The sequence below is a fragment of the Mycteria americana genome, chromosome 3, assembly GCF_035582795.1.
Source record: "Mycteria americana isolate JAX WOST 10 ecotype Jacksonville Zoo and Gardens chromosome 3, USCA_MyAme_1.0, whole genome shotgun sequence".
In the NCBI taxonomy this organism is placed as follows: domain Eukaryota; kingdom Metazoa; phylum Chordata; class Aves; order Ciconiiformes; family Ciconiidae; genus Mycteria; species Mycteria americana.
This window is the reverse complement of record NC_134367.1, coordinates 27,489,909-27,511,798: the sequence shown is the minus strand read 5'-3', so window position 1 is coordinate 27,511,798 and position 21,890 is coordinate 27,489,909. Positions and strand designations below refer to the sequence as shown.

The window sequence follows — 21,890 nt, the reverse complement described above, 5'->3', positions numbered from 1 at the left end:
CAAGGGGTCAGGGGAAGGCTGTTGACTCATGCAAGCATAGACAATCAGCTTCCATAGACATTTATAATGTATCTATCTTGAAAGCAAATTGTTTAAGATCCAGGCTCAGGTAACATTCAGTCTGTGCGAGCAGCACAGGGTCAAAAAACCAGCAACATAAACTGGAGAGGAAAGCGGTGATTCTTCCACATGTGCCAGAGTGCAGCTGGTAGTTCTGCCTGCACTCACCAGCTGGCACGGACACCGCCTGGCCAAAAGGGCTGTGAATATTGCATGGCAGGGAAGAGTCACTGTGCGTGCTGATTGCTGTGGGTGCTGACACAAGCGTGGATAATTCCTGCAGTATTTCACAAAACAGAAGTGTCTATGTGGTGGCAAAATGTGACCGAGTTTAAGAGCGTGGGAGCATTCCTTTCCCAACTGTGCTGGCATTCATTCTCAGCTATTTGAAATACATGGAGCTAGGTTTAGAGGAGTAAAAATAAGAATCACAGCAAACACTTTGCAACAAAAATATGGCTTTATTTAATTTCAGTATTTATATTATTTCTAAAGAAAATATGCTGTGTTATTTTGGGCATCTCTTAAACCAGCAAGCACTTCAAGAAATCATATTTCAGTATGGCGCATTCATGTGTGTATCTCTGGAGTTAATTATACTAGTACATAAGATTATTTCTTGAAAGTATATTTGATTGTTATTATTGCTTTGAAATTAGCATACTGGAAGCAATTTTTTTTAAAAATGGTGCTTTAAATAACATTTGTGCCGCGGATTCCTTCTTAGTATAGAAACAGGCCTCAAAATACTCTACGGTTTTAGCTCTTGATCCTGATTCGGGGCTGCAAAAGAAGAGTTTTTGCATGAACATGAGTATCAAAAATACGGATTAGTAAACTGTATAACATGCACTCAGGCCACTTAGTTTTCCTAATTAATATGACCTGGTGATCTGACTAACAAATGTAACTTATAGTTTCACAGAAAATAGGCTTGAAGAAATATTCAGCCGCTTCATTTGTGCTAGAGCTGTGGGAGAAGATGACAGCTGGCAGACCAAACCTAACTTGTGAGATGCTTGACTGTCTTTGCAGCAGCCTGAGGTAAACTAAGTACTTAAATCTCCACATAGCTGCAACCATCCAAATTCTCAACTAAACCTCTCTTCCTGAAATTTAGGCCCATTTCTTTTTCTCCTACTCTCAGGAAGGATGGAGAAGTCACTAATATGCCTTTATAACAGCCCATTATGAAGAGATATAAACTGCTGTGCCTCTGCTCTCTTCTTATTTCTTTTCTTCTGTGTGAAGTCACTGAAACCATTACATCTTTTCTAAAGCTCCCATTTGTTTTCCACATCCCATGCAACTAATTCTTCACTAACACTGAACAGAGATGAGTAATTACCTCCATCATATTATAAGCACTCCCTTCAACATCTCACTTGAGTGGCGTTTTTCTTAAGAGCATCTCCTCTTCAACTCAGTTTCAGTTTGTGGTCCCCTGCAATCCTCAGATTCTCTACTGCAGTATTGTTGTCATTCCTTTTCTGTCTGTGCTTTTCGTATTTCCTTGTATTTGTCTTCAATGAATTTTATCATATTGATTTCAAGCCATTACTCTAACGTAAGTGACATTTTTTGAATTCTAATCTTGCCTTCCAAGCTGCTTGAAGTCCTCCCAAATGGGCATTATCTGTAAATTTGGTAAGCTTACTGTCCATGTGATTGAGCAAGTAATTAATGGCAATGTTTTATAGTGCTAGAGCTCTAAGACAGCATTGTGGAAGCCTGTGTGAGATGTTCTCCCACTTTGGCAGCAAATGATTGTTCTCAGAGTCCATCTTTCCGATCAGTTGCACATCTACCTTATGTGAATTTAATTCAGTCCGTATCTGCTTTGCTTGCTTTTGAATGTCATGTGGGACTGTGTCAAAGATATGCTGTATCAAATACATCCCCTATATCTGGTTTGTTGTCAAAGAAGGAAATGAGATCAACTTGATAGGATTTGTTTCTGACATGTCCCTGTGCAAGTCCTCTTATCTCCTTACAATTCTCTAGATGCCTGCAAATGGGTTGTTTAATACTTTGTTCCAGTGTCTTGGAAATGCTATTAGGGCTGTCTTTTCTGTAATTCTTTAGATTTTCCTTTCCTCCTTTGTCAGACATGACATTGTGTTTGCCTTTATCCAGCTTTCTGGGAACTTACTCATCCTGCTAATCACTAGTGTTTGAGAAAATGCTTTGGTTAAGTATTTTAAGGGTAAGTTTCATTAGGCTGTGCCATCCTGAATACTCCAATTCACCTCAGTATTCCTTCAGGTGTTCTTTTCCTATTCTCTCCATGATCCTACTCCCAAATTCTTAATAATAACTCAAATAAGATTTTAGTAATAATTAACCTTTTTTGTGAAGATGGAAACAAAAAAACCCGCATTGAATATTTCAGCCTTTTCTATATCACCTATTTGCAGACCTCTCTTGTTAAGTAGTACATTATATCTGCTTTCAAGCATAGCGCATTATTTGCAATATAGTATTGTTTAACTGTAGCAAACCATTCATCTTAATAGCACTATGTGGTTATGCACTCAAATATAAAATAATATTCCTCTTATGTCAATGCCATTACTTCACAATCTAATTCCAGACCATACCTCAATTTCTTCCAACTGTTTGATTGCATCCCACTTAAAATTAATTTAGTTGTGACTTTATTCTGTGATGCTAGGAAATGGAATTATTCTGTATTGCTAATTATTAATAGAAAATCATTCACCAAACATAACCAGCTTATTATCCAAACACTAAATTGTATAGCTAAAACAACCTGTCGTCTTTTTAAACAAAACCATAAACATTTGTTAAAGTAATGCTAAAGAAGTAGTTACATATTCAAAGTGTGACTGTAATCAAGTCAGAAAAATAGTAATACTCACCATCATAGCTAAACAGAACCTCTTTCATTGGCAACCTGTAGAAAAAAGGGAAATAAAAGGTGAAAACAAAGTGGAGAGGAGAATAAAAACTGCAGTATGTTAAGGAGGCACAGTTCTACAAACTAGTGAACAACTTCATACAGCACTTTGTCTTTTAAAAACATTGGTTTCCTGCACTGTTAATTTATAACTATGCTTACTGAACTTGGGATGATTTTTCATGCATTGACACGTTTGAGGAAGTATATTGCACATAGCAAATTTCAACAGACAAAGCATCACCTTGGCTAAATGCACATTAGAGGACACTTCAGACTTAGGTGGGGTTTCCACTTCTTTTTTGGACCACATCCTGGGAGGACAGAGCATATGGCCAACCTTGCATTCACATGGCACGGATGTTGTTTTCCTCCACCTTTGCAAGGCTTTTCACACAGTTTCCTACAGTAACCTGGTACTCAAACTGAGGAAGGGGGTGGACTACAGAATGGAAGAATAACTGGCTGGACCACTGGTCTGAAAAGATAGTAGTCAACAGTTCAAAGTCTCTGTTCCAGGTGACATTTCAGAAGATGCTAAGGTGAATGCTCTTTGACATCTCCATCGGGGACCTGGGTGGTAGGACAGCCTACATGTCCAGGAAGTCTGTGGATGTTACTAACTTGGAGGGGAGGGAGAGACTGATATGCTGAGGGTATGGCTCCCATTCTGGAGGACTTTGCCAGACTGCAGGAATGGGCTAGCAGGAGCTTTGTGAACAAATACAAAATCTTGCATCTGGCAGGGGACAAGAGGGGCAGAGGAAGTGAACAACCCCATGCAGTGGTACAGGCCAGTGACTGACTGGCTGGGTAGCAGCTCTGCAGAGAAGGACCTGAGGTCTGGTTGACACCAAACTGAACGTGGGTCAGTCCACCCTTGTCGTGATGAAGGATAACCTCATATACAGTTGCATTAATTAGAGCATAGCCAGCAGGTTGAGGGAAGTTATTATTCCCCTCTGCTGGGCACCAGTGAGGCTGCATCTGGAACACAGTTTCATTTTTGAGCCCTCCCAATAGAAAAGAGTTGTCAAGCAACCAGAAGAAACCCAATGGAGGACCATCAGGATGGTTGCAGGGGTTCCTTGATTTCTGGAAAAAGCATATGACATATGAGGAGAGGCTACAGGGCATGTTTAAGCTGAAGAGCAGGCTAAGGGGTATCTATTTTCCCTCTCCAGCTATTTAAGTGGGGTTTATAGAGAGCTCAGATTTGCATGGTGAAAAAAAAAGAGGCAACAAGTAGGGAAATTTTAACTGGCCATAAGGAAAAATATTTTTATCATAAGAATGGTCAAACATTATAACTAATTTTTCTCTGATTCTGTGATTCTAATTACCTATGCATTATTTAAGTATTGAATAATAAAAAAGCCTTCTTCAAACTACAACTGTGTTCTGACTACCTATTCAGGGCAAGCTCTTTTCCTCTAAAACTATTATACAGAACTCCTGCCATTATTTAAAGGGGACCAAATACAACAGCTGTTTCTTAAAGCCAAGTAGAATTAGATTAAAATAGCAGTTTAAATGACATACTGACATTTCGTACTTTCTCTATATCACATTTATATTACTACCCTTTTAGTCTTTTTAATGTAAATTTACCATATAAGTAATACATTTACAGTAATGCTTTTTATAGCAATCACATTAGAAATAAAATCCTATAAATGCATAAAATGCCTTTTCCTTGTTAATGTATGGTGATCTAATATGACCTTTCATGTCAGTAGGCTATAACTGAAACTTTTTACTTAAAACAAGGAGATACTGTTGAAGCTGGCAAGAAGTATTGCCCAAATACCTGTTGCAAGTATAAATTTCCTGTTGTACATATAAAGTATTAAAAATTACAAAGTTTAAAGCATTGTTAAAGTATGAAGTAAATTAAAAGTATGTCTGCTGATATTTAAAGGTTTTATTTGAGAATTTACAAATATGTATTGTTTGGACCTACTTTTGTATTTACAAATATCAGAAGGCTGCAGTTTACTGTTCCCTTTTAGTGGCCCATTCATTTAGGAGGTTAAAGAATTTGTCACAGCTAACACCTGAAATTCTTATTCCTTTAGTAAAAACAGTAGTTATTCCTACTGTTAATGCTCATTTGCAGCGTCATTAAATTTTCAGTTAAATGAATTGTTATGATGATATGGAGAGACCCTACTGCTGCAGTCCTTGGCTTGGCTGAAAATAAACTATGGGTGGTAGGACTACCACTTCAGAGAAGTACTGCTCATTTTGTTCGAAAATATTTTGGACGATTACAGGTCAAGTCAGAACAGTTCTCATCGGGAGGTAAGTGACATCGGGACAAAGGATTTTCTAATTTGCATTATCCGAGAGCTTTTCTTATATGTATTGCTGTTGCTCTTTGCCTTATTATTTGCTGCCTTAATGTCTGTGCTTAGTCTCAGTCTGTGCAGTGTTCTTTACGAATTGCCTAATGCCCCCTATTTCATTAGATAATTCATAAACGTTGCCCCAATATGTCTGCATGCAGGGAAGGACCTGTCCCAGCACCAAATGGAAGACAAGGTGCTTGAACAAAGGAGTTCACATTTGAGTAGGAGCGGCTGCTGAGACAGTTCCCTTTAGTTTCATCTGGTATCTACCATGCCCCTGTTCTTGCTTTGACAGGGATCTTTACCAGTTGGAAAGGTATTGAATGGTATGTGAGAGCTGGGTCATTACAGAATACCTAACCACCACCAGCAGCTTCCCCCAAGGCTGTCAGGGTAAGCTGGAGGAGAGGGCAGCCTGTACCCTGCCCTCATACCTTCCCACCGGAGGCAAGGAAGGGCAGGCCTCCGCTATGGGCACAGCCCACACTCACCCATCCCCACTTCAGTGATCATGATGTCAAGCAACTTGGCGGGGGGATTTTGCAAGCTCTGGGATTTTCTTTGTAAATCCACGGTGCAATGCCAGTATTTTTATCTGGAAGAACATCACTCTGTTCTGATACTACCATTTGGGTTGGAGCTTTGGTCTAACATAAAACCCCTTACATAAATTCTTTAGTACAAGGACTTTTTCATAAAATGGGTGCATTTTCTTCTTATATGTAGAATCTATCAATGATTAATACTAATGTTGACCTCTGACCAGGAACAGTCCTTAAGTAAATAAAGATTAAGAGCAATGTATAACAGAACTTTGGACCTTATTGACATTTTCATAGAATTTAAAATTTCAAGAAGTTTTTCTATTAAAGTTGTTTAAAGTGGAGCAGGGCAGATTAATTGTTTCTTCTAGTAAAAAAAAGAGCTTCTTGTACTAAAATTCTCAAAAATTTGCACAAAAGACAGTGAAATCCTGTCACCACTGAAGTTAATGGAATCAGCTTTTTCTCATGAGGTCTTTTTATGAGTATTGACCTTACAGATGCTGTTATTATCTCAAATAATTATTGCAGATCTTTCAGGAATAACAAACAGATAAGACAGTAACAGCTGCAACAAAAGATTATATGAACCTAAAGTAATTGTATAATAGACTTCAGATTTTGTAAGTCATATATGAATAAGGGTAATGAGTACATACTTTTAGCACCTGCATGCAATGTCTTTTTGTGACATATGCCCCATGTTCTCCCTAAATATTCTGACTCAGTACAATTCTGAGAATGATTATAACATCATTTACACACCATAACCTGGGAAAACACTAGGTTTACTTTAAAGGAAGACAGTAAGTATTGGAAATTACTGGTATATCTCTTGGTTAGGTTTTACAGGAGTATCCTTCAGATCTTCTCCAACTAAAAAGCACTGGTTCTAGAGAGAGATTTCACAAGAGGAGAATGTCCCTTATTTGTTTTCCTGCTTTCACAGCGAAGTGACAGATCTGATTTGCTTCATGCTGTTACAGAATGAAGCTAAAGCTGCATGAAGAATAGAATGCTGTTCTTCTGGATACAAAGATAACTCCTTTTTTTTCCCCCAGTAAATACTTTGCTTTGAGGAGAACAATAAGAATTACTAAGCAGAAACTAGCAACACCTTTCCTTCTACCCCTCTCTCACTCCTTCCTAGAGGTCAAGTAGGTGCTTATTTCTCACAGAGCATCTGCCCACCCATTCTTTTCTGGAATTGCATAAATCACACTGACTTTCTCTCACTGTGTTTTTAGCTCTGAGGGAGGAACATTGCAGAAGAAGTTAAGTATGAGCCTATACATAATTTTAGATAAAGAAGAGCATTTTGGTGAGGGCAGAGACTATAGGACAGAGATCTAAGGTTCTTATTACAGCAGTAAGAGTAATGTTGGACTTATAACTTGACAGAATTTTTCCTAATCAGTTCAGCAACCAAACAGGACTTCACTGATAATAAAGGACATTTTAAATTACATGGAGACTTGTGGGCTATGTAAACTCATAAAGTGTAAATTCAGCATAAACAGTTCCTAGAGTCAAGACAGGTTCCTAAATAAGAAGGAACAATACAGGTGTCTGAAAGATGTTGTGATTTTAAAAATCATCAACCAAGGCCTACCTAGTTTTCTTCACTGCACTGAAAAGGGAAAGCAGCATAACACACAATTTTGAGGAACCAACCACATAAAAGAGAAAATGGTGAAAATTTGGTGGCTCTTCAGAGACAGCTCAACAACAACATATCACAAAGAAGCCACCACCCTCAGGGCAGCTAAGAAGAGTGCCTCAAATGTTTTGTTCTGCTCCTGGCTCTATGTTGTTCTTCTGTCTGTCTCCAAGATAGCATAAATGTTGATCTTCAGGATATCAGTGCTGTATACTTCCGTCTCCAGCAATAGATCTCAAGGGAAACAGATGCCTTTGTTCAGTCCTTCTTAACTGAGAATGAGCAAAGGGGTTCATTTCTAGATGTATTTGTGTCTTCTCTGCCACTCCCTAAACATGGAAAGACATTGCTCAGTCTCACCATGGTCAGCATGGAGTCCCCTGGTCATCTCCTCCTGCTAAAAAGGAGATTAAAAATTGGGGAAAAAAATTAGATAAGATGCCCTGTACAAGTACTTTGAAAAGTTCATTGGAGAAGATTTCCTTTGATTTGTAATAGAGAGAACAGAAAATGTGTCACCTCTTGACGTTATTTCCTGACCAGCTTGTGATGAGCCTGACACAGCTCTTCCTGCTGTGTCTATGTGTGGACTGGAGTCCACCTGTACAGTCATAGTCACTTATGTGACAGGCCCCAGGGAACCAGCACATACACTCAGCTTGCTCAGCTGTACCAAATGGTATCTGACACTTTTTTTTATTTTAAAGCTAACTATTTGCCTCCAGCTAACATTATTTTAAGTGGTGAATGACCATCACCCAGTAAGATGTTAGTCAAGGGAAATACAAAAAGTACTGATATCAGCCCGGATAAATCCTCTTCTTCCCAATTTATTGTCTTTGCTCTTTATAAATACAACCACAATTTCATCAGAGATCTTTATTCTACAGGTCATGGTACAAATGTTCCAACTTTTGGAGCATATTTAAGCTTTTTAATAAATTGGTTGATAGAAATTATGTTCAAAGTGCTTGTTTAAAATAGAAGGGAACTTTTAGAAGGCAGTGCTATATATTTTATTTGCCTTGGAACAGACCAAGTTGGCCCCTAACCAAAGGAATTTTGCACTTTTGTTGTCATTGTCATCAATTTGGAACATGTTACAGTCTCATGTTTTCAAAGATATCAGTCACGGTAGTCTGACTTTACTATGTCAGTACGAGATGCTTCACTTTCTGCACTGATCTTAATTATCAGTTAAATTATGTGTCTTGTTTCTTAAAAGAGTTCTCTTTGAAAAGATCTCTCTTTTCATTAGATCTGCAAAGCTCTCCCTCAATGTGTAAATTGCAAAGAAAAAGGATGCGAGATGGCAATCTAGCTGATAGCTTTCCCCTATATTATTTTCAAATACAGGAAAACCAGCTGCCTCATCAGAGGCTGTATATATATATATACACACACATGCATACATATATGTATATATACACACTTACACATATACACATATATACATATATATACACACATATGTGCATATATATACACATATGTACATATGTGTATATATATACACATTTTAGAGTGCCTGATGTAGTGCAAATCTGTTTCATCTCAACAACAAATTTATCCTCAGAATTATTCAGTCCCTCTCACCACGCTCTAATGAAATGCCTTTACTTCAATAATATTTCAGAAACTTTACAGTTAGATGGAAAAAAACAACCTGTTTGAGAAGCTCAGCAAGGTATTTGTTGTCTAACTTCATTTTGTGAAGGGATTTTGAGGCTTCTTTTGGATAGATCCGCAGCAGAAACTATAACAAAAGCTTTCAAGAGAACCAAAAAGTGACTCCTGGGAAGCAGAGGAAAGGGGATTGATGGTGTAGAAACAAGCAGAAAGGTCAAAGGCAAGGAAAAAGTGAGGAGGCTGGAAGGCCGTGATGAAGAGTCAAACAATAAGAGATATGAAGTAGCTCTAAATCCCTGACCTTGTGCACAGAGAGGCCGGGGATGTGCATGAGAATAAGAGGCTATGTTCATGTCTCATGTACTCCTGGTGTAGAACAGCAGTCCGTTGATCCACCCAACAAGCGAGATGTCTACCTTTTTTTTTTTTTCTTTTACTTTTTTTTAAACCTTTTTTCAGTGGAAACCAAGATAAACTGTAAGGATATATTGACAGGCTCTGTCAGCAAACTCAGAATTCAGGCAAACCCTCTGCTTCCAACATGTGAAGGGCTTGACCTCAAAACTCCCTCAATATTTTTCAAAACAACAAGGAAGTTACTCATTTGGTAGCAATTACTGGCAAACTTCCATTTCATTTATTTAAATGCTCGTTTTGCTGCTTTTAGCAAGGCTAGAATCTAATTTTAAAATAATAAATTAAAAATAAACTGTGTTACGAAAATGTAATTATCATTCCCATCTATACTGTTAAACTCATCCAAAAACTTGTGAAATAATTATGAGCATGCGCCTGGTAACCAAAGGAGGTCTCGGTAGTAAAAATTCATTCTTTTATCATAAATGTACTCATACTGCTATTATTGGTAGTAAGTTAAGCCTTCTTATGTGAATTTCTAAAATAATGTTCAATATGTCCTTTAATTAAAGATGTTCTATTAAGCCTGCACTAAAGAATATGATAGTTAATTAAATTACATATGTTTATTTCAACATTGAGGCTATAATTCAGCTTCATGTTCATGACCTTGTTGGAAAAAAGACTTGCCTGTGCCAGCAGAACCTTTTTAATTTTTATATGCTCTGTCTCAAGAGAAAATTAATGATGTGTAGCAGATCGCTTCAGCCCCCCCTGAGTGAATTATCTAGGGTGGTAACCACTATAGTCCTAGAGTTTAGATATGTAAAAGCAGTAGGGAATTGGCCACTGACTTTAGACTTCAAGAAGATTTGTGTCCTTCAAAGTCAAATAAAACTGGTACTGAATTTTGATACTGGGCAAATGCGCACTGTGTTGTCTTACGTTATCTTGACAGCCCTTTGGGAAATTCTCAATAACTAATTATCCTAAGTGCTTCTGGTAGTTGTTGTATCTGGTATTTAAAACAGAAGTTATACCATTGACTGCAAATTGTGGAATGCGTGATTTAAATGGGGCTAACGGCATAATTTAACAAATCCCACTTGCTAACATCCCAACAGCACATATCAAGAACCTGAAGTGTAAATGTTAGTGTTACTCCAAATTCACGTAAGCAGCACACTTTGAAAAACAACTCTGTTTTTTTTCATCATTAATCATTAAGAATAATTAATGCATATCTAGTCCATGCACTGGACAAAAGCAGATTTGGGAGCTCAGCACACTTTTGCTCATCAACTCTACACAAGCTACATAAACAAAAGATAAAGCTAGCATGCAAATGCTTAAACCCATTAAATGTCAACTGATTACCTCCTTAGAGCTGAGTGTTTCATTTTCTGGAATAGGCACTATGGGATGACTGGGCTGCCAAGCCAAGATGTCACATGTTGGAGGGAGCATGAGGTTAAAAACAGGAAAAAGAAATCCATTATCAGTTCAATTTCTGTATAAAATATCACTGAAGTTTAATAATGAAAGCCAATACCCTCAGTCATGCAAAGGATAGCAAGGCAATGAGATCCCATTTGTGTTCAACAGGATTCCCGATGAACAGGCTCTCTCTTACTATCTCTTGTCTGTATGAAAATCTATTTCAAGGTATGGCCTGTTTTCTGTTATATCATATTCCTGTAATTAAAAGCACGGGGAAGGAATAAATCACTTTCCATTTTGGAAGAAGCATCTGAAGTAAAAATCACAGCAAGGACACCTGCCTTATAATACATTTAGTATGAGATAATGCACATAAAGTTATTTAAAACTGCAGCTGTATTTCTGTCACTTTGAATATCTGTCTTCTTAAATCTCCTCCAAAAGAGCTCTCCTTAATCTTAAATTTCATAGACATAAATCATGCAAACGTTTAACTGAAAAATGCTGTATAACAGTAGTTAGTATGTGCAGAAAGGAGTTTTAGATCTCAGTAATTTTCCAGTGTTTTGAGTATTATATGATTTGCATCTGAGTAATGAAGTTTGATGGATGTGACTCAAGTGAAGAACCATACCAATTTCAATAAGATTTTAATTAGAATACAGGTAAATAGATAAACTGGAGTTTATAAAGGCAATGTTAAGATCATAAGCTTGTGAGGTTTTCTGTACAGTTACACAGAAGCATCCTTTTTAGAGCAAAAGCTGCTGAAAGTATTGAGGTTTGGGTATTTTAGGATTGTACAAAAACAAGTTTGGAAGAAGCCTGCTATTTTCCATATATCAAAGGCATTACTTTGTTTTGGTATTTAGATCAAATAGTGAATTAACAAGTAATGTGTTGTTTAAAAAAATATTGCTCTTGCTCTAACAAAATTAATTTTGAAACTGTGCTTTTTGAGAAGCAAAACTGATCTGGTAAACTGGCCTTATAAAGAAAGAAAGATACTGAACTGGAATATACTCTAATTTTCTGTAATTACATTATGGATCTGCTATGTATTGTGTTCTCCCTTTGCAAATTTGCCCTGATTTATTTTCAAGGAAGCAGGAATCAACTCTAACAACAACAACAGCAGTTACAGAAGCTTTGAGCCATTTAACTTTTTTTTTTCCCCCAAGAAAAATGAAAAGGCAAGTGAATAACTGGAGGCAATATGTTTATTTAATTTATTTATTCAGTAAATTTAGACAAGGGAATAATTTTAGGCAAAGAAAGGGTAAAGAAGGGGTAAGAAGCCTAGATCCTCTCAGCGGCAACATCCCTCCCTCTGCTGCACACCTGGGTCCTGATTTGAGCCAGCACAGGTGCCGAGGCAGACCCCAGACCCTACACCACCCCACTGCTCCAGCACAGCTCTTCGCAACAAACACAGGAGGTGTTTAACAGCCTACATGGGAGACAGAAGTCCCGTTTCCAAACCCAGCATCCTGCAGCTACCGAGGGTGGGCAATCCTTGGTGATACAGAAGTACAAAGTTCTAGCAACACCTGCGGTATCTTGGCAAGCTTATTTCATTGAGATAAACCCTAGAGTTGAGTTACCTATTGCCTCACCAGAATATGGCATCTCTGTATTCCAGGCAAAGTAAGAAGGGTCAATCACAAAGAGAAGAGGGAAAGTATTGATCATTTTCTGTTTACTTTCTGATGTGCAGCTAAGCTTTCTGAGAAGAATTGTCCATTGCTTGCAAGAAAGAAAAGCTCCCTAGTCAGGTAGTGATCCGAGAATGCAACAGCTCTTTTTCTCAAATTGCACAGAGCGCCAATCAATGAAAAATGCACTTTTATTGCGTTATCTCATCCTGGCCTTTCTTGCTGGTATTCATTGCCTACCCTGCTAACCTGAAATGCCTCTCTGAGTCATGATTCTGCCTTACCTTTTTCCTTGAGTATGAGGTCTCAAGTCCCTCCTTAGACCTGACAAAAGTAATGCTCTTTTTTTGTCCAAAAAATATATTTGCTTCCTTTATTTTGATAGCAACCTCTTTTCAAACTAAAGAACCAACTTGTATAACAGGCTCCATTGAGAGGAAAAATTATCTGTATTTTCTGGACAGATACTCTTAACATTGATTATTTTGGAGAGGCTTAATTGAAAGAAGACAACTGAGAGGGAAACAAGGACTTCACTGATTAATAATGGGTGAAAAAAGTTAATACAGGCTTAAAACTTGGAGAAAAACTGAACAATATACAGTTCTCTCTGTTTTCACAAGGCTTCTCTGACATAAAATCCATGAAGTTATCATAGAAAAGTCTATACGTTCTACTAGTCAGGTGTCTGGAGACCTGATTTTGCCATGACATGGGGTTTAGTCTTAAGGAAGTCACATATGGCTACATTTATAAAGAACTTTAGGTAGTACTCTAGTGAATATGGAGCACATAAGCCAAGTGCTGCATCCTTTCTGCTGAAATAATATTTAGTCTCGCAGGGCCCTGAAAGGAAGGCATTGGGTTTTTCCCTGGAATTGTACACCTCTGCCAGCTGCAAAGGAGCCGAGTGCCTTGGCCTGGGTGACTTTGTCCTAACGAGCTGGAGGCCTGTTCATTGTGTTATTTCCATCAAGTGTCAACGTAATCTGAAATGTGTCAGCCTTGCTGTGGAAAAGATCCTGTGCCTGTCCTTCCAGAGTTTAACCAAGATGCTACAGAGTCTTATTCTTTCCTCCCTGATTTTTCCTTATAAATACGATTTTTGTGTTCTTGAAAGCACACCACGCCAGTCCCGCAAGCAGGATGGAACTTGCTGTCCCAGTGCATTTGCTTTCTGCAGCTCTGTGGGTAAGGGCTGGGCTCTTTTGGAAGAGAGAGGAGTTTGAATCTCTGCAGGGTGAGATGAGCACTGTAACCAGGTGTCTCACCGTCTGGGCAAGTACTAAAGGAGGGCATTGGCATCTCCATGTTGTCTTCTCTGCATAGTGGTCAGCCTAGGGTGTTCGGAGGACACTTAACAGGATAGATAGCCTGCCTGATTAAACTCAGCCTTTTACTTGAATCATAGTACTACTTACAGCCCTAAGCACAGGGGAAAGATCCTCACAGGATGGTCATCTCTGCAAAGATGAGCTACGAACATCAGAGTACCAAACAGTCAAAGTAAAAGTACCAGAATGCAAGGTAGGCAGAATGAGGTGAGATTAACCCTTCCTTACTAGACATTGTGTGACTTTCATCCCTCAGAGTCATATGGGAATGTGCCGATGTCCACAAGATCTGAAGTGTGAATGCAACTTGGACTATGTACTTTTTACGGGTGTGTTGTCTTAGTGAGAACTCATCAAGCTCTGTCACTGGCAGTCTTTCATCTCCAGGTCAAAGCAGCTGGCAAGAAGCTCTGTTTTCTTCTACAGATGTAAAAGGATTGCATCTGTTGATGGTGGAAGATGACAATATTGCTTTTATAATTTCTATTCTTGTTTCCTTTGCCAGTTACAAAATTCTGCATTACTCTTACAAGGTTAATTAATAATTCTTAACTTTTCCAGACATCACTCAGTTTTCTGGTAATATGACATTTTCTTTATTGTTTCTAAAAACCGTAAAAGAGCAAACTAGACAAATCTGCATTTGTTGTTGCACAAATTGTACTGAGGAGAACAGAATATCCTGACAATATATAAGTATTTGCAGCATGTAAGTTCAAAGGGAGTTTATATACCTGGCCAAAATAACCTCTTACAGACTCAGTCAAGGCTTAGAAAAGAGGTGGTTATAAAACATCTTAGTTAGACCTTTGTTCATTTAGATCTGTAGAGTAATCAGCAAGACATATTTGCCTTTGAAAGGTCAGTTTGCCTTTATTGTGCTATGAATCACAGCTGCCTTTGAATTAATATAAAGCTTTCTGAGGTGTTCTCAATGTAAGACCTTTTTCATAAATCTAAGTCACTCTCTAGAGGGTCTGCAACCTTTGCTAATTGAGACACAGGTTTAAAACTCTTTGGAACCAGTGAGAGATAATGTACATAAGAAATAAGGATGTTTCAACTATAGCAACCAACGAATATTCACGTGTACACTATTCTTTCAAACTACTCCGTTAAGTCTTTAATCTACTTTGAAAATAAATAGTACCTAGTCTAGAGTCTAAGTACTCTAGACTCTTATGAAACATAGAGTCATTCATTCACAATAGGAAAAATTACTAATTTCTAAAAGACTAAAAATATTTATTTATACATGTATAACAGGCAAACTTTTTTTATAAAACAATTTAATAGATAACCGCTTTTTCTGAGTCCATGAAATCTAGGGCACCGTTAAATGGTAAAACACCCACAGCAGCAGAGCAAGGACTACCTTCAACTAAGGTGAGAGAAAATATATAATATAAAGGGACAATTTATAATTATGATTATTGTCTCTCTGAAATAACACAGTATAAAATCCATTTCAAAGATTCAGTCAGTTAATCACCCAATTCTTTTGCACCTTTCACCTCTCTATAAAAGGAAATGTAAATTAGAAATGGTGATCACAACAAAAATATATAATGTGCCTTCAGCCACATATGCAATAGAACATCCTGACTGGCTTGCAAATCATTACTATACACTACTGTACCTGTGCATTTTTAACTTGAAGATTTCAAAACTCTCTCCAAATACTGATAAGTACCAGCACAAGAGGGACAGCTTGCATAGAGACATAGTTCCCTGACAGGTTCTCACAGGACACAGACCTGGAGGGCACCGGGATGGGGTGAGATTGAAGGATTTGTATCTAAATACCAGAGGCTGGAGGAGTTACAGGGCTTTGCAGTAGGGATTTCTTATCTCTAAATGGAGCTGCAGGGAGGGAGATGCACGCAAGCCCAGCAGTGCATTGATTTTCCTTGGGATGCCTTTTCCCAGGCCAAGTTCAACTTCTCACGCAGGGCTAGTCTATGATGGAATTGGCTGGGGATTTTCTGCTAAAATGATTTTTCAATGAAAAATACTAGCAACAGAAAAATGAAGCTTTCTGCAAAACATTTTGATGTCTCTTGCAAACTCACTAGTCATTTAGAAAATTAAAATGAATTGTTTAATCCTAAGAAATCCCATCCATAACTGGAATATTGTGTTTTACGACCTGGACATTTCATTTTGAATCACTTCCATAAAATATTACAATGTATTTCACTATCAGTTCACTTTGTGGCAATCATGATAAGAGCCTCTATTTTTTGCTGTGGGCTAATCAAGCTCTGCAGTTCCTCACAGTGCTAATTTCACTATAGGTGATTACGGGAGCTGGTGGCCAGCAAGGGTACCAGGCCCGTAACGAAGACTTGAGGCACAAGAACCACAACCTGCACACCCACAGAGTACGGCAGCAGAGGAGACAAACATCTTCTAATCACATGGATTAGAACTGGAGTGCTGCAATGGATGGCTATAAACCAGAAGGCTATAAACTCTTCAGAAGGAACAGGCAAGGAAGGAGAGGTGGTGGGGTAACCCTGTATGTTAGGGAATGTTTTGATTGTCTAGGGCTTAATAATGGTGATGATAGGGTTGAGTGGTTATGGGTAAGAATCAGGGGAAAGGCCAGCAAGGCAGATATCATGGCAGGGTTCTGTTATAGACCATGCAACCAGGATGAAGAGGCAGACGAAATATGCTATAAACAGCTGGGAGAAGTCTCACAGTCACTGCCCTTGTTCTCATGGGGTATTTCAACTTACCAGATGTCTGCTGGAAATACAATACAGCACAGAGGAAACAGTCTAGGAGGTTCCTGCAGTGTGTGGAAGAGAAATTCCTAACACAGCTGGGGAGTCAGCCAACTAGGGAAGGTGCCCCGCTGGACCTCTTGTTTGAGAACAGAGGAGGACTTGTGGGAGATGTGATGGTTGGAGGCTGTCTTGGGCATAGCGATCATGAAATGATAGAGTTTTCAATTCTTGTGGGGGGGGTCAGCAGAACTGCTACCTTGGACTTCTGGAGGGCAGACTTTGGCCTGTTTAGGAGCCTGGTTAACAGAGTCCGTTGGGAGGCAGTCCTGAAGGGCAAAGGAGTCCAGGAAGGCTGGACATTCTCCAAGAAGGAAATCTTAAAGGTACAGGAGCAGGCCATCCTCTTCTGCCAAAAGACGAGCCAGCAGGGAAGAAGACGAGTCTGGCTGAACAGAGACCTTTGGCTGGAACTCAGGAAAAAAAGGAGAGTTTATGACCTTTGCAAGAAGGGGCAGGCAACTCAAGAGGACTACAAGGATGTCATGAGGTTATGCAGGGAGAAAATTAGAAAGGCCAAAGCCCAACTAGAACTTAATCTGCCGTAAAAAATGTTTAAATAATAAATGTTTCTATAAATACATTAGCAACAGAAGGAGGGCTAAGGAGAATCTCCATCCTTTATTGGATGTGGGGGGAAAATAGTGACAAAGGATGAGGAAAAGGCTGAGGTACTTAATGCCTTCTTTGCCTCAGTCTTTAGTAGTAAGACCAGTTGTTCTCCAGGTACCCAGCCCCCTGAGCTGGAAGACAGGGACAGGGAGCAGAACGAAGCCCCCATAATCCAAGGGGAAATGGTTAGGGACCTGCTACACCACTTAGACAAACACAAGTCTAAGGGGCCAGATGGGATCCATCCAAGGGTACTGAGAGAGCTGGCGGAACTGCTCACCAAGCCACTTTCAATCCTTTATCAGCAGTCCTGGCTATCTGGGGAGGTCCCAGTTGACTGGAGGTTGGCAAATGTGACACCCATCTACAAGAAGGGCCAGAAGGAGGATCCAGAGAACTACAGGCCTGACCTCAGTCCTGGGAAGGTTATGGAGCAGATCATCTTGAGTGTCATCATGCAACACGTACAGGACAACCAGGTGATCAGGCCCACTCAGCATGGGTTTATGAAAGGCAGGTCCTGCTTGACTAACCTGATCTCCTTCTATGACAAGGTGACCCGCTTAGTGGATGGGGGAAAGGCTGTGGATGTTGTCTACCTAGACTTCAGTAAAGCCTTTGACACTATTTCTCACAGCATTCACCTGGAGAAACTGGCTGCTCATGGCTTGGATGGGTGTACTCTTTGCTGGGTAAAGAACTGGCTGGATGGCCAAGCCCAAAGAGTTGTGGTGAATGGAGTTAAATCCAGCTGGTGGCTGGTCACAAGCGGTGTTCCCCAGGGCTCAGTATTGGGGCCAGTCCTGTTTAACATCTTTATCAATGATCTGGACAAGGGGATCGAGTGCACCCTCAGTAAGTTTGCAGATGACACCAAGTTGGGTGGGAGTGTTGATCTGCTTGAGGGTAGGAAGGCTCTGCAGAGGGACCTGGACAGGCTGGATCGATGGGCTGAGGCCAATTGTATAGGGTTCAACAAGGCCAAGAGTTGGGTCCTGCACTTGGGTCACAACAACCCCACACAACGCTACAGACTTGGGGAAGAGTGGCTGGAAAACTGCACGGCAGAAAAGGACATAGGGGTGTTGGTTGACAGCCGCCTGAATATGAGCCAGCAGTGTGCCCAGGTGGCCAAGAAGGCCGATGGCATCCTGGCTTGTATCAGAAATAGTGTGGCCAGCAGGAGTAGGGAAGTGATTGTCCCCCTGTACTCGGCACTGGTGAGGCCGCACCTCGAATGCTGTGTTCAGTTTTGGGCCTCCCGCTACAAGAAAGACACTGAGGTGCTGGAGCGTGTACAAAGAAGGGCAACGAAGCTGGTGAAGGGTCTAGAGCACAAGTCTTCTGAGGAGTGGCTGAGGGAGCTGGGGTTGTTTAGCCTGGAGAAAAGGAGGCTGAGGGGAGACCTTATTGCTCTCTACAACTACCTGAAAGGAGGTTGTAGAGAGGTGGGGGTCGGTCTCTTCTCCCAAGTAAGAAGCCATAGGACAAGAGGAAATGGCCTCAAGTTGTGCCAGGGGAGGTTTAGATTGGATATTAGGAAAAATTTCTTCACCAAAAGGGTTCTCAAGCATTGGAACAGGCTGCCCAGGGAAGTGGTTGAGTCGCCATCCCTGGAGGTATTTAAAAGACGTGTATATGTGGTGCTTAGGGACATGGTTTAGTGGTGGACTTGGCAGTGCTAGGTTAACAGTTGGACTTGATGATCTTAAAGGTCTTTTCCAACCTAAATGATTCTATAATTCTATCTGCTTTGAGTTAGTTCACATAACCCAAATGATGCGTATTGATTTCTGGAGTATTTAAGTGTTTTCAAATTTTCATCTGTATTGGAAAGAAAATTTCAGAATTTCCAACAACGCAAGTGTTTGATACTTCCCTCAGCATATTGACTGTGAACTATTTATGGACTCACAGAAATCGAGTCATTGCTTAGAAGAAATGATGCTTCCCTGCTCCAGGAAGGGGCTCTTTGTTCATTGACTGATAACAGCTGAAGAACTTTAACTGCTTTCCAGGTAAGAGTGTGAAATGGAAAGGATTTAATTTTCAGAACTGACCTTGCCCCCACATATTTTCTTCCCAGATTAGCTGCACAACTGAATAAGCCCTGTTTTCTGAGTAAGCTTCTCATGCAACCGAGATCTTTGACCTTAGCTACTTTAAATCCAAACCACAAACTTTGACTGAATTTTCAAGAGTACACATGTGTAACTGTCACCTACTATATTAAAATTTGTATTAAGATCATATCCTGCCTGTTGTATAACTAATAAAGTGATAGCCACTGTTTAATTAAGAGAAAGAGAAAGCTAGTACTATAATTTACAGTTTATCATATATGACCTCTTCATCGAAGTTCAGAACACTGCCAAAAAGAAAAAAAAAAACACTAATGCCTTGAAGTTCATAATATCTCTGTAACACAGGTAAATACTAGCTTCTTTAATTCAAGCTCTAAGTACATACTTGGAATTTCACCAGAACTAATTATATTTTATACATTTTTCTAACATAACTGGAAGTGGAGTTAATTAAGGCCATATTTCAGAGTACACATTATATCAATACCTGCAATAAAAGTTAAGTTAATTCTAATTGTGCCAATTTGTCCTTTAAAATATAGAGTTTCCAAAGGTTCATCAGCTCACTGTTTACTTTTCCTTGATACCTCAGAAGAGTTTTTTACAATCTGAAAAAGCAGCAGGAAATTGTCTAGAAACATCTGTGTTCAGTGAGGTCTAAGATACAAATTTCTTTATAGCTCTGGGTGTTTTGGGGTAGTTTCCATTAATTATGAATTTTTTTCCTTCAGACTTGGTTTTCTCACTGTCTTCAATAAAAAGCATACAAGTATCATTTTTGTTTCTCATACACATTACATGCCCCCCAAATCTTGTTTGATGTTTTTCACTCAATAGTGTATTTCTGCTTTTGCTGTTAATAACAACCTTTACCTTTGAGTGGGTTCAATTCTTTGTAATTTTGCCTTTTGTTTTTATTACTATATTACAAACAAAGACATGTCCCCAGGTTGCAGTTCCCACTTGCCAAGTCATTAATGGAGATTATTTTTTAACATTCCCATTTTCTATGGTTTCAAATCCCCCTAGAAATGAGTTGTATCCAGTCATGGATCAGGATCCTGGCATCAGAAGCAGCCCCCGAGCTATGGCAAGCTTGCCCCCATCACCATGGGGCATGTCATAGAATCCCCTTCGCAAACCAACAGAGACATTAGAAGCGGATACTAGGAGTGTTGCAGTATTTGGGCTGTTGTCTTTCCTTTGGTTGTTCTCCTAAGATGTGTGTCCACATATTAATCTGAAATTACAGAAGGCTAAGACAAAGACATCTCAGACGTGAGTTCTTAGCTAGGGCCAGAATTTCTATTATATTTGATCTTGGTTTATGTATTAAAAATGTCTGCCTGGAATCCACTATTTGGAAGACTAGATGCAATCATCCTAGAAAGCCAGGCATAAGACTGAACTCAAGTTTTATATTATGTAGAGACTTCTAAGAATGAAGACAAAGCATTTTAAAGCACTTTTTGTTGCTTGAGACTGGTTTAAGCTATCCCATCAGAGACAGTCTGTATAAAGGAGAAGGCAAGAAAGCAACAGAAGTGGCTGTAAGTATGCTCCCAGGGGAAACCTAGACACTTCTGGGCACAGCATTCACTGAGAAGCATATTTAGATTTCTAAGTATGGAAAGTGCCTGCTGGGGTTTGATCCTACCGCATTCAAGAAAACAACTTTTTGTGTGCATGTTTTCTAGATGAACTGAAATACACCAAAGAAATACCAGGGTCCTACCATCAACAGCTTTTCCTAGTGAAAATAAGACAGTAAGGCTCTCAAAATTGCCTAACTACCCAGGCCAAAAGGAGTGACACAGTAATCAATTCCTTTTTTTCCTTTGGAAGAGCTGTCTCTGCAGGAGTGGGTAGCAAAGTTCTTTCCGGGCAGTGCCAGACTTAAGACATCTCCGCGTTAAGTGCATGCTGCTGTGTCTCCCGTTGAGACTAAACTACCCCCATGTTCTGTTGCTAATTTGATGGCTTTGAAGAAAGCAATTGATTACCAAGTTATGATCCTTCTAAAGTGCTTTAGGAGAAATGTCTTTAAAGATGAGCTGAGCAAGAACTCTAGAGGCATTTTCTGCACGTGTTATCAAACCAAGTCCAAAGTGATAGAAATGTCATCTAAATGTGATATGATTAAAATAGCTCACTAAGCCCAAGCAATGCCATAAAGGAATATACAAAGGAGACACAACAATATTAAGCATTAATATTTTTCCCAACAAGGAGGTCCAATTTGTAGCAGAGCACTAATGAACTGGCTTGTCTGCCTCTCATTTTTTTTTCTACACTAAAGCAATTGTTCTGGATCACGGATAGTAGAAGGCTGATCAACCACAATACACCTACACATATTATATATACACACCTACACTTGTGTATATACACATATACACAAGTATAGCATTTAAATATCAAAGTTCAAAAGAGAGAAAGATACTCTCTTCTAGA

General features: G+C 39.3%; 1 protein-coding gene across 4 annotated transcripts in view; it reads right to left on the bottom strand.

Annotated features, from left to right (window-relative positions):
• Positions 1-524: 524 nt before the first annotated feature.
• MLIP (muscular LMNA interacting protein) overlaps positions 525-21,890 on the bottom strand; it is a 119,263-nt gene continuing 97,897 nt past the window's right edge. For 3 of the 4 annotated variants that reach the window (XM_075497283.1, XM_075497285.1, XM_075497287.1), the window contains 3 exons: positions 10,897-10,950; positions 2,943-2,977; positions 525-843 (listed from right to left, as the gene is read on the bottom strand). In XM_075497283.1, the coding sequence (XP_075353398.1) occupies positions 2,951-2,977; positions 10,897-10,950 (81 nt within the window). In that variant the 3' untranslated portion in view covers positions 525-843; positions 2,943-2,950. The remainder of the gene's footprint in view (positions 844-2,942; positions 2,978-10,896; positions 10,951-21,890) is intronic. The other variant, XM_075497284.1, reaches the window with a different exon arrangement.